General features: G+C 39.3%; 1 protein-coding gene and 1 non-coding gene across 2 annotated transcripts; one reads left to right on the top strand and one right to left on the bottom strand.

Annotated features, from left to right (window-relative positions):
* Positions 1-259: 259 nt before the first annotated feature.
* Positions 260-2,699, bottom strand: tmem121ab (transmembrane protein 121Ab). Its single transcript, XM_053614139.1, has one exon. The coding sequence runs from the start codon at positions 2,613-2,615 to the stop codon at positions 1,665-1,667; it is 951 nt and encodes a 316-aa protein (XP_053470114.1). The 5' UTR covers positions 2,616-2,699; the 3' UTR covers positions 260-1,664.
* Positions 2,700-4,611: 1,912 nt separating this feature from the next.
* On the top strand, positions 4,612-4,799 carry LOC128601633 (U2 spliceosomal RNA). Its single transcript, XR_008384728.1, has one exon. It is a non-coding gene; the product is annotated as a U2 spliceosomal RNA (small nuclear RNA).
* Positions 4,800-13,015: the final 8,216 nt, after the last annotated feature.

Genomic DNA, 13,015 nt, shown 5'->3' with positions numbered 1-13,015 from the left:
CGCTTATGTTATATTGTACCGTTGACCAAACTGGTGTTCACTCCTGGTTCAAACTAAGTGGGCATATGTTCAAATGGTTTTGTCCATGGCCCTGGAGAAGCAGCTTATTTACATGTAGATATATGGGCAGCTACTTGGGCTGTGAGAAGGTGATCACTCAGCACAGTGATGGTAAGTGTGGAAGTGCAGGAAAGTAGAGGCAAGCGAAAAAGTGTCTACTCAGCATTGCCTGCTAACCACAGAGGGTGTCAACAACTGGCAAGATACGAAACGCTGCCTCACATTATCCACATGCGCTGAATTAATGGTGTTGAGATTGAATATATCAGGAGGTTATGGATGATATATAAATCATTGAGGGCAAGAATGGAGCTTTTACCACCCTGTAGAAGAAGCACAATTTATTTTCGGATGTACAGACCTGATGATTTACGAAAGGCTTCCTTGCTGTGTAAGGCTGGGAAAGGTGAGCTAATAGGGGTATAGATAATTTCTTATTTTTGCAGGTTTGCCATTTGATTTCTTTCTGCTCTTCTTGTTGACAGAATTTATTCAAATGATGGTGACATGTGCTGTATTTAGCCCATACTGACACTGGTAGTCTGCAGTGGGAGGAAGATGACAGGCAAATGTTCTTTTTTGGTCACAATATCCACAATGGGTTTCTTAAAATGAAGTGTTACATCTTTAGCATTTAGCATGTCTTTCTCAGTCTCCCACTCATCCAAACACAGAGATGAAGTATCCTTTTTTTATTAAACCTCCAACATAAAATGTATAAATGACGCACACACTAGTACATAATAATATATAATAATAACAGCAACAACAACAACAACAATAATAATAATAATAACAATAATAATAATAATAATAATAATAATAATAATAATAATGTTTACTCGTATGCTTTTACCAAATAAGCTCTGTGAGTGCATTCACTGACCTTCAAGGCTTTTTGTGAGGGAATGTACATAGATTATATATCATAATGGTTTTATCAGATCAAGATTTTTTTGTGTCTCTCTCTGTGCTGAGTTTGACAAAGTCCCTCTTTTACTCTATCGTCATTATCCAATCCTCGCACTGGCCCACACAATCCCTGTATGCACAACCACAAGCCTCAACTGCTGCAGCAGTTGAACACTCTCAATTACTAGCCACTTGTCAAAATGATCATCCTAGCAAAAAAAACCCCAGACATTTCCAAAGAGCCTCCTCTCAGTTGTAAATCAATTGCTGCTTTCTTTCTTCAATCCTACACCTTTCCAAAGTCATTTTACATTGCAGGAGCCAATTTAGAGAGATGCTGATATCTGGTGAGTACCTGACGCAGCAAGGAATGCAGCATAAGAAAAAATCCCACACTCACATATGTTCTTGAAAGGAAAACAAGTTGAGCTGATGTCACTCAGCCATTACAGAGGGAAATTCTGGCTCAAATATGCCAGCTCAGTCAGTAGAAATCTGTTTTGCTGCACCTTGACATTTCAGCTTGTTTATGTATGTTTTTTTTTCATTTCCTCCATATGTCCCAGTTGAAAAGCTGTCCAAATACTCAGAAATGATACCAATAATACCACAAGTCCCCTCTCTCATGCATTCATCAAGTAGAACTGTGCCAGGTTGGAGCCTTCATGACTCGATTCTAATTGGTTACTTGGTCATGTGTCGATAATCTCCTGCACTGGCGTAGGTTCATGTGGGAGGCTTGTTGCATTCGGCAGAGCCTGTCCGTGTCCCACTGAGTTCTGCTGGATCTCCATTGGAATACCAGTTGCGTTTTCACGTGCCGGGAATTCTCGAGACTGTTTCCGATACTCCAGGAAGGTGCACACCTTGGTGGCTATTGCCACCACATTTTTGCCAACAAAGATGGTGGAGACCCGGCTGTCCTGAAAGAGCACCATGTTAACGCCGCGTATGAGGATGGTGACCACGTTGATTGTAACCAAGCTGAGCATAGGGTATAGCATCATCTTCTGTGGTGACACATTTTCTCCCTGCACACTGATCTCACTTAATGACACACATGGTAGAATCAAAAGAAGGATGTAGCAGTAGAAGAACATCAGCCCTTCTGCCCAAATGGGCAAACCTGTTCGCTGGGGCTCCCAAAGGTTTGCCTGGATATCAAGCAAGTCCAGCAGGTCCAAAGCAACCCAGAAGAGTCTTCCTCTCATATCCTCCTTCTTCCTAAATGTCCGAACATATTCCATGCTGTCAAGAGCCACCAGGACTAAATAAAGGCCTGGTACACACACAGAGAGGAGTAAAGTCAGAGCCTTCCTTGCTACGGTCTCCAGACTTTTGCGGTCAGCCTTGCAGTTTTGGAAAACAAAGTAGAGCTTGATCTCCAAAACAAAGATGTAGAGAAACCATAGGATCATGGCGTAGCCGCGGCGTGCCGTCCGTACCTCAGCTCCCACCCACACAGCTACATATCGGAGCACTATGAGGAAACACACGTCTCCAACTAGGACGATGATACAGACGCCAATCTTGCGTGGCCCCTGGTTTTGCTCCACCAGGTAGGCATCCATGAAAGCCATGCTGGTCATGATGACAATGGTGGTGAGACAGACATGTCGTTTGTCTGGTGGTGGCAGCACCATGGCGAGGGCCACCACCACTACCACTGACTCACTGCTATGTTGTCCCTTTTTCACTCTAGCTATGGGTCAAAATGAGTCTCTTTTCAATTACCTGATAACTAGTTACTTTATGTAAAGAGCTCTCTTTCCTTTTGTGCAGAAGCTGCTTTCTGCCAGACGTAATTACGATATTGTAAATTGAAAGGCTTCGTGTCTTCGTAATCCTTGAGAGTGCGAGTGGCTTTGCGAGTCTGGGTTTTCCTGCTGCAGTATAATTCTGGTGTGAAACAGTCAGTCCTGGAGATTACAGGGTGTATTCAGGGTTTTTTTTTTGTTTCTTGAAGAGATGTAATAATTCCAGTTTGAAACGGTATACAATTCAAACCAACGCTGGAGCTGAACTACTTTGCAATGGAAATGTGAGTCTGAAAGAGGAAAGAAAAGCCAAGTTCACAGCTTGGTTTTGGCAGGTGGTTCCTCTCTGGCCCACTAAATGTAAGAGCTATCCGCTCATTACTCACAGAGTGTTCATTGATTCTGCTTGACTTCTGAGACTGCCGGTTAACCACACCTCAGCATTTATTGACAAAATGCAATGATTTTTTCCATGGCCAGAGTGTATGCGCTGAATGAGGGAAATCCTTAGCATGCATATACCAGATATAGTGTGTGGGTCTTTTTAGGTTAGTGTGGGTAGAGCGATAAGAAGCGTGTGTGAGAGAAAGATGTTCATTGGGTTCATCGAGTTATCAGACCGCATGCAGAAAATGTAGCGTAGCGCTTTAGAATGTAGATCCACTGAAATGACCCAACAGTCTTTGAATGTCTGCGTATATTAAATCCAGAGACAGCTTGTGACGGATCAAGTAGCACAGAGCAATTGACTCGCTGGAGCAGCCATTCATCACCTAGATAGCAGGGCAGGACTTTCAAGGGCCAACGTTCATCCATGGCTCCCAAAAAGGGAGACTTGCTCACTTGTCTTCATTCTTCCTTTTCGCTTGATGTAGCCTGGAGGAGAAAGAGAGAGAGAGAGAGAGAGAGAGAGAGAGAGGGGAAAGAACCATGTCAGCACAAATCTGATGATAACGTATAGCTTGCTGCTCCACACTCAGACTGCATTAGAGCCAGTGTGTCAGATTTATTACGAGCTGTGTAATGAATGGAACAGCATGTTGTTGTCTGATTGCTGCTCATCAAATACCACATGTCAGCTTTTGTATGGCTCATTGAGGCTTTTCTGTGCAGATGGCTTCGTTTAAAAAAGGGAAACCTGGTATTAGCTATCTGATGCTGAATTATTCATTATAAACAATATGACAGGTACAACAAAAATCTGATTTATACAATTTCCCTGTATTCTAAATTTACTTGATCAGTCAAAGAATTTTGTTGTGTTTGGTTCACTTCTTCAGTTTTTAATGGGAGCTAAAATACTAATGTAACTAACATGGAAGCAGGGAGTCTGTCTTTACAATTTGACAACAAAACAAAACAAAACTATATTTTCATTCAAACAGCAGAGGCATCTCAGTGAGCTAGTCATTGGAAGGTCGTAAACTCAAATCCCAGAACTACTCAAGAACCACTTCTTGAGCAAAGTTCTTAAGCAAAACCCATAAATTTCAAACTGCTCCTCTCTCAGTTGGGTTAACAGCATCCACTGATGAATAAATATCAATATGTAATTGACATATACATTATATAGCTAAAGGTATGTGGACACCTGGCCTTCATAGACCTGAACACAGCCCTGACCTCAACCCCAGTGGGATGAACTGGAATGCTGACTGTGTGCCAGGCCTTCTCACCCAACATCAGCAAGTCTTGTCAGAATGATACCAAACTGCACGAAAACATTCCTGTTGTGATTCCTGTTGTTGAAGGTGGCTGTCCTGCTACACTGTGAAGTTTAATTCATGTTTATAGATGACAGTATGTAAGTCACACTGGTCCCAGAAGCACACTGGAAAGTCTGTGTGACATCACTGAAGACCTGGATGTGGTTTGAGGCATTATTGCTTTTCAGCCTTGGATAAGCTCACACTAAGTATCTGTTCTTTATCAGTTTAATATCTGATATATTCCCTAAAGGAGGACCAAATATTAAATAGATTTTTGGAACAGCGAGGTGGTATAGGGGATTGCTCCATCCATTCCATGCATCGGCCTGGCATTGCAGTACCTTCTGCCAGTGGAAGAGTGGGTAGCATTGCCATCTCACAGCTCTATGATCCTAGGTTCAATCCTAAACTTGGAGGGTTTTTTGCATGTTCTCCTTGTGTCTGTATTGGTTTCCTCCAGGTTCTCCAGTTTCCTCCAACCAAAACATGACAGAAGGAAGATTGGCTACTTTAAACTGATTCCAGGTGTGAATGTATGTGCATGGTGCCCTGTGATGGACTGGTATCCCATCCAGAGGTTATTCCCTCTGGAGAAACTTTCTTTACTGGTCAGCTTCATTAGCCTAGTATCTGGTGGTTCAAATCTGAGGACTGCCAGATAGCCTTAAATCACAGCTGCTCTGATCTGTTCTTCTGTCGGATTATTATGCCACACTTGTTTCACTCAAGCCACTCACTTGGCTCATTCAAGTCATTTGAATACACCTCTCATCCTGAAGATCACTGAGATTCAACAAATAAGTTCAACAAAACAGACTTCATGTGAAAACTGTAATGAATTTCCTGGTTACACAATTGTGATTGTTGACCATGTAGTACACAGTTATAGAAGGGAATTATTTGTAATCTGTCACCCAGATGAGGACGGGTTCCCTTTTGAGTCTGGTTCCTCTCAAGGTTTCTTCCACATATTGTCTCAGGGAGTTTTTACTTACATTTACATTTATTCATTTAGCAGACACTTTTATCCAAAGCGAAGGAAACACAAGCAAAGCGATATATCAAGCGGAGAACAATACAAGTAGTGCTACAATACAAGATTTATAATTGAGTTCTAGAGAAGCAAAGTGCGCAGAGTAGAGGTGTACGAGCCAGAGTCATTCTTTTTAAAAAATAATGCGGGGTTGGCATTTAAGGGTTAGATAAGTGCTCATGGAAGAGGTAGGTCTTTAGCTGTTTTTTTAAAATAGTGACTTGACACCGTTGCCTCTGGCTTGCTGATAAGGGAAACGTATAAATTTAAAATGTATATCCTGAATTTATATATATATATATATATATATATATATATATATATATATATATATAAATGGACACTATACAATTAAAACTGTATTGAATTTAATTGAAGTGGATTTGCCCATTCAGCCACAAGAGCATTAATGAGGTTGGGGACTGATGTTGGGGAAGAAAGCCTGTTAAACAAACATATTATTTTTTATTAATATAAAAATTGTATTTCCAAATCAAATAAAGTACCCGACTTTTAGTTTTTTCCTTTTTTTGCCTTTAAGATAGAGTACCGCATCTCTGTATAAGTTACATCAAAAGAAAAGGAGGCCTTCCAACTTACACTACCACATGCTTAGAATTAAAGCGAGGTGTGTGCAGAATTAAATCACTAGCAGTCTCTAGAGCACTGATGCATGCCAATATAGTGGCATTAATTATAGCCTACTTTGTAGGTGGATGGGCAAAAGATCATGCATGACAGTACTCTGAGAACCACAGATTAAAATACGCTTCCTGCATATTTTCACCACCAGACATGCCAGCAATTAAATGTTGGAATGGTATGAATTTGAGGTCTTTTTTCATGCTGTCAAGCCAAAATCCAGTCTGAATTACTGAAATATATAATATAAAATATATATCCAAAGCCTCCTCCTTTATAAAAACTTCAAAGGGTCTCAATACAAGTCACAAAACATGTTTCCAATGACCGGTTTGTATTTTATCCCATTATGTTTGGAATTAACTCAATCCTATCAGGTTCTATTTTGTTCTTAAGGCTAATGAAAATATATGTAAATATCAATGCATGTTACAAATTGAGACTTTAACTTGATGTTCTTCCTGATGCACATTTAATAGCCTTGTTGTTTCTTATTTAACGAAGACCACTGGATTCACAAATGACACAGGTCCAGGCAAACAATATTCAACTCACAAAACCAAATTAGTATTGCAAGTGGGCAAACTCTATACATGTTCACGCAAACACGTGGAAAGATAATCCACAAAAAACTGAGTCTGAGAAGAACATGGTATAACATAGCTAAGAACTTGCACAATCAGTGACAAAGTATTACAGCATGCTTGAGGACTTACTGAGTTTATATAGAGCATAGCTGATAGCAAACACCTGTGACTAATGGCATTCTAACAGGGAGTGTGTATCAGGAGAGTGCTGAACCGCTGTAGAAGCCATGGGCAGCACCAGCCAGTGCAAACTGGCCTGCATGACCTTTCAGAGCTCCATGATCAGAGAGTAGGCGAGGGGGGGTCTGAATAATTCAAACGCATGACCTAGATTGCACTGCTAATCACCAGCAGTAGGTATTGAGATTTTTTTTGTAATTTGGTCTACGTGATTTAGGAATCTTCTTAACTAACCTTAATTTTCAGAGGTTTGGGAACTTCTTTTAACACTAGAATACTTTGTGAATTACACAGATAATATAGGAGCTTTAACACTCACTACTTTTACATGGACAGCAGTAATCTAATTATTGACCTTATTCTGAATAAGACAATATTCTGATTAAGGTGTTTACATGAGTTGCTTTTAGAATATTCCTTTCATGTTCCTGTTTTACATGTTATAGAACATAGATGGATTAACATCACACGTCATTACGTCCCCACGCCACGCTGTCCGACGAAGTAAAGACTGGTGGGAGAGAGTTGTTTTCTTGTTGTTTTTTTTTCTTCTTGCTTGAAGCCACGCTCTCATTTGCCGTCAACCGGTTGACCAGACTACTGCCGTGTGTACGTTTCCTGTCGCAAAATGCGGTTAAAACTCCCACATGACGTTAATAATGTGATTAAGGTGTGTACATGTCTGTAATGCACATCGATAATGCGACTAAAACAGGAATACTCCACACGTCTTAATTCAATTTGTGTTTACTTCGAGTATCACTTTTGCCGGATAAAGGTAAATCGCTGTTTACATGCTAGTTTCTTAATCAGAGTATCGTCTTAATCGGGTTAATATCGGAATATTGTTGTACATGTAAACTGACTGACTGTTGCTACAGATTAATATCAGCAGGTAACAATCTGCCCACCTCAGTTCATGTGCCTCATTGCCATCTCACCCTCAGCAAGCAGTATGTCAACAGGCTCTTGTCTTAAGAGTGATTAAAAGGTGAGAAAGGCTCAAGGATTAGACTTAGTCTCACCATCCACCCTAAACCACTATTGTGAGCGACTGGCTCTAGTCCTTCCAGATAATTTTAACAAATCCTTGGAACTCTGTTTTGTTTCCACTTGCTTCAAATCCTCAACCATTATACCAGTCCTCAATAAGACAACTATTCCAAGCTCAATACTACTGTAGAGTTCCTGGGTAACACTATATTCAGGGACCTCCGCATATTTAATGTAGAGATGATGTCTGCAAGGGTTGCAGGAAGATGAAACCACCTTCCTGTGTTTACAAGCTTGCATACTCTCTGCAGTTTCATACTGACCATCGAGTATAAATATTCCAGTACTAAAGGTGCCACTATTAAAATTTCCACAACTACATTAAATCAATGGTAGGTTGAGAATGGCAAGTTTAGCATTCTAGTGAAACCTATGTGATGCTTGAAATGAATTGGCTTGGGCATGCCTCATTTGTAATGACCAATCACAGGCTTGGTCGCATAGCATGCTCAGCCGCAGAGTTGGCCCATCTACTATATATGTGACACAGCAAGGGAAGCTTCCAATGGGTCTTATATGTGACCCTTTTAGTAAAGTTGTGTGTAAATGTTAGCAAAATCCAAAAGGAACTAAAAACGTCCACCAAATGCTGATTGTCTTTGTATTCAGTTTCTTTGTATTGACTGAATGACTGGTCTTATTTGTCTTAATGTTCTTTATTTCACATAATTTCACAACGTTTCATTAAATTTGTGTGTTTAACTAAAACTACACAAGCTATTTAAATTTGACAGCATAATCCGTATATTAAAGTGCACTAACTCATTGCGATTTTTATGATTTGAAGTCGGTCCATCGAGGTTTACATTAGTTACAAGTATGAATTTACACACACTCAAGAGCACGAGTAGGATACATGTAGGATATGTTTTAGGATATGTTTTTCCCCGGAAATTATGCGATTTTCATGAATACCAAATTCCTTGTGTAAATGCTCCTATGAACGAGTTACGAATTAATAAATAAGACCCATTGTCTGTTTGCTCGACAATTACATCATATTGTTCTTGGAAGACAATCAAACATTATGCCGACATGAAGTATGCGAAGGCATAAATTAGTATGCTAAGACTAAGGCTGGAATGGAACACAGCCTCTAATGAGCACAGCAGAGGATTCTCTTTATGAGTCAGTTGAAGAAATTTACCCACAGACTCTGGATCTATACTGTGATCACAGAATCCATCCTCACCCCATCAACAACTGTATGGTTTGGCACCAAATCAGGACAGCAGAAATGGTTATTGAAATGGTTATTGAATGTAATCTGCTATCTCTTCAGGACATCTATGGCAGAAGGGACAGGAAGCATGCTGGCAAGATTAAAGCTGACCCATTTCACCCCAGACATCGCCTTTTTCACATGCTTCCCTCCAGAATTATTAATAGAGTCATCGCAACTAGAAAAAGCAGGCATACAAAAAGCATTTTACAAACAGCTTTTTGTTTTGCCCCTCAGTGGTCCTCATTAATCATACTTTAACACTTTAACCTCAAATGGACACTTTAACCTCAAACCCAGTCCTCCTCTTCACATTCTGCATAATAGTATCGTCCCTACAGTAATATACACATTACAGTACCATTGCACAACTTCATTGTACTACACATTTTGCACATGTGTGTACTGTATATTCTACAGTTATATACTGGTGCTGCATTAAATGCAGGTTTACTATATTAGTAATAGTATTAAATATCTGAGTCTAAGCAACCTGGCATTAAAAAAAACATGAAAAAGTCAAGGCTTTTAACCACTGGCATGGATAAATGAATGCTGCTACATCACTAATGTTAATCACTCAAGCTGTTAATGTATCAAATCATGCTTCCAATGCCGACCTACTTAACATTCAAACAGTAACCTGCTGCTTGTCTGAGAGTCAAGGTCGTCTGACTTTTTTTTAATCAACAAGCTGAACTTACATTTTTCAAACAACTACCAAAAACCAAAAACTACCATTTAACACACAAAGCCTGGGCACAACACATACAGCTGCGCCCAGTCGGCAAGCTACAGATCCCCAATCCACACGCATACGATTTTAACCCTGCTTACAGCCTCTGTTCCTCTCAGGGGAGCTGGAAATAAAAAACACTCCCATTTTAATAGGATTAACTAGTTGAGATGTACAACATGCATACTGGAGAAGTTCTTGTTTGTAACCGGTCATCTTATTAGCGCTGTGTGGAGGAAGCAGATGGGAGGCTTAAATCTCATTTCTATGCTTGTCAACTCACTCATGTCAGCGCATGTTCAGAAACAAATTAATGAAACATGGGCTAATAAGGAGTTGTGCATGAATGGAATGACATGAGTGGAGTCCCTCGCAGAAAAATCCAGCTTGGAAGGAAACATCAGAGATCACTGATGTTGCTGGAGAGTGTATGTAACTAGTGGAGTTAGCTTGCACTGCTAATCTGCTAATAGCTAATACGAAGCCTGGGATCAACCAATTGTGGCACTTCATATAAATATTAGAATTCATTTAAAATACATTTTAAAGACAAGCAAATTATATATTCTGTATATATGCCTTTCTGAAAACTGAAAGCAGGGTTAAAAATGACATATGCTCACAGTGCATTATGGGTAATACATATAGAATCTCTACCACTGAGAATAACAGAGATAACAACGATCAAAATGTATTGTTAGAATGTATTGTGTTCAGTTTAGTGTTTGGAACATTTCTTAAAATGTACCAAATTCCAAGTTTTGCAACACTACAGTGGCATACTGTTCTTTGGGATTTTTCTTTATATTTATTTTTCATTCTGCTCTTTGATACATTCCTTACACATTTCCCAAAGCTTCGATTTTATATCTCTTCGACTTCTCACTAGAGGTTTTTAAAAAATATATATTTGTTGAGCCATATATATATATATATATATATATATATATATATATATATATATATAAATATAAACTTATGGCATTTTACTTTCTCTTTTTGTATCACTGTTATTTAGATTAAAATCTTTCATATTTCACACACCACCTCTGTAGCTGACAGTCCTAGAATAATTCATATTTCTCCTTGTCGGATATTGTTTCTGTTCTCGCTCTGGACATTCAAAGCCGCTTTTGAACTCAACTCTTGGCATCTGAATTCTTGCAGTGTGAGCTTTCAACACTTTTTCAAACAAGTAGAGTCCTGGAGAGAACCTGAATACAAACCCCACATCAACATCCTGCAGCAAACGTCGGCGTTAAAAGAGAAAACGGTCCCTTTGGGTTCTGACACACTCCTACCTTGTGAAATGTGACAAGGTCTTCTTACAATGTAAGTAAATGATTGTATAAGATGCAGGTTTTGCCAACAGAGACACCTGTCATTTCCACCTGATGGTGTCTTGTCAAAGTGTTTGCTTATTATCTACCTATCTGTCTACTTATCTGTTTATCTAGCTAGCTGGCATGTTAACTGGTAGAAGACTCACTTTTGACAGACTGACTTTTTAAAAAAATAACTGTTTGATACATTGTGGTATTATTCATCTGTGTAGATCCCAAAGCCCCCAGTACAAGAAGTCCCCACTTTGCTGTAATCTATTTTGCTAAATGAAGCCTTCATCTGGCACAGATTAATTGACTGATTAGCTGATTGCTGTGACTCATTTGCACAGTAACAATGTCCTTCGCATATGCAGCATCTTAATTTGACTCTTATTAATTAATTCCGGTAAGAACTCATCTCCAAATGGAAGCATATTACCGTCTATGGTGGCTGATTATTAATATAAGCTCTTTAAACCATTCTTCAGTGGTAGAATGATATCCCCTGTCGACATATGCCTCCCAGAGCTGGAATTTAAAGTGGTATCAACTTGGACAATGATGGATAAGTGGTAATCCAGTACAGCTTCTAACTCGTTGGGTTGTCTTAGCCAGCGGGAGTCTGGTACTGCACTGTTTTACATATCAATGATTCTAAAGTGGAAAATGCTGCCTAGCTTGCTCTGATGCTCAGTTGGGGGCCATCACTGTACTCACATGGGTTAGTTCTGAGTACATTGTGACTTTGAGAGTTAGACAGCCAAGCTCTTTACTAGAGGTGTGGTATATAGGATTTTTAAAAATAATAATAATAATAAAAAAAACATTTGACTTGCAGTATGCACTTTGAACAGATTCAGTCCTCTTGTAGTCCTTCAGCCATTTTTGTTGGTGGTTGTGACAGCAGAACATCTACACAAACTGGTAAAAATCGCTAGAAACATACACAAAGCAGGGCTTTGAAATGCATTACAGAGTGCCTGCAACATAATGACATTCAGCTCAGGCACATAATGATACACTTAAAGTGCACCTATTATGCTTTTTCAAATATTCCCTTTCATGTAGTGTGTTATAGAGCTGTTTGTGAATGTAATAAAGTTTGTAAAAATCAAAGCGCATGACAAATGGAGTTATCGACTCCCAAAAGAAGGAACCGTTTCTGAACAACGAGTCGTTCATAATTCCAGACTTTACTTCCCGTACTAACCTACGTAGGTTTGTAACAAAAAAAAAACAATCAGAGCAGAGTATGCTCTCTGAAAGGAGGAGTTTAGAGTGAATCATTCAGAACGGATCATTGAACGAGTCGTTTGTGATACTGGGGTGAAACAAGGTAATGCTGCAATTTATATTATGAGCACGTTAAAGTGTTTTTTGACCTTGGATGCAGGTAAACCTATTGTATGAGACCTTTAAAACAAGATCAGGCATGTTTCAAAACCATAATAGGTGCGTTTTATGTTAAACGTGACATCACAGCAGTTTTCTTGCAATACACTTTACACAATAAGTGACCAGTGAGTAATATTATAACCTATTGCAGTGCATGTTTCGAAGTGAGAAGCTAGTTATTGTAGTCACTGAATAATTCATGGTGGTTAAGTAATTCATTCATCTTCAGTAACTGCTTTATCGGGGTCAGGAATGAGGCATGCCTCAGTTACAGTAGGCATGATTCTAAACTTGAAGTTAAATAGATTTGTCCTGTGTGAAATGGGCTCAAGTGAGGAGCAGTATTCGGACAATTTGTTGTAACCACAAAATGTCAGCCTACAGTTAATGCTTTCGGCAGTAAA

Source organism: Ictalurus furcatus, chromosome 25 (assembly GCF_023375685.1).
Source record: "Ictalurus furcatus strain D&B chromosome 25, Billie_1.0, whole genome shotgun sequence".
In the NCBI taxonomy this organism is placed as follows: Eukaryota; Metazoa; Chordata; class Actinopteri; order Siluriformes; family Ictaluridae; genus Ictalurus; species Ictalurus furcatus.
This window is presented reverse-complemented; position numbering and strand designations above follow the sequence as displayed.

Coding starts and splice junctions, on each gene's coding strand:
- tmem121ab (XM_053614139.1), bottom strand. CDS start 2,615: ATGGTGCTGCCACCACCAGACAAACGACATGTCTGTCTCACCACCATT.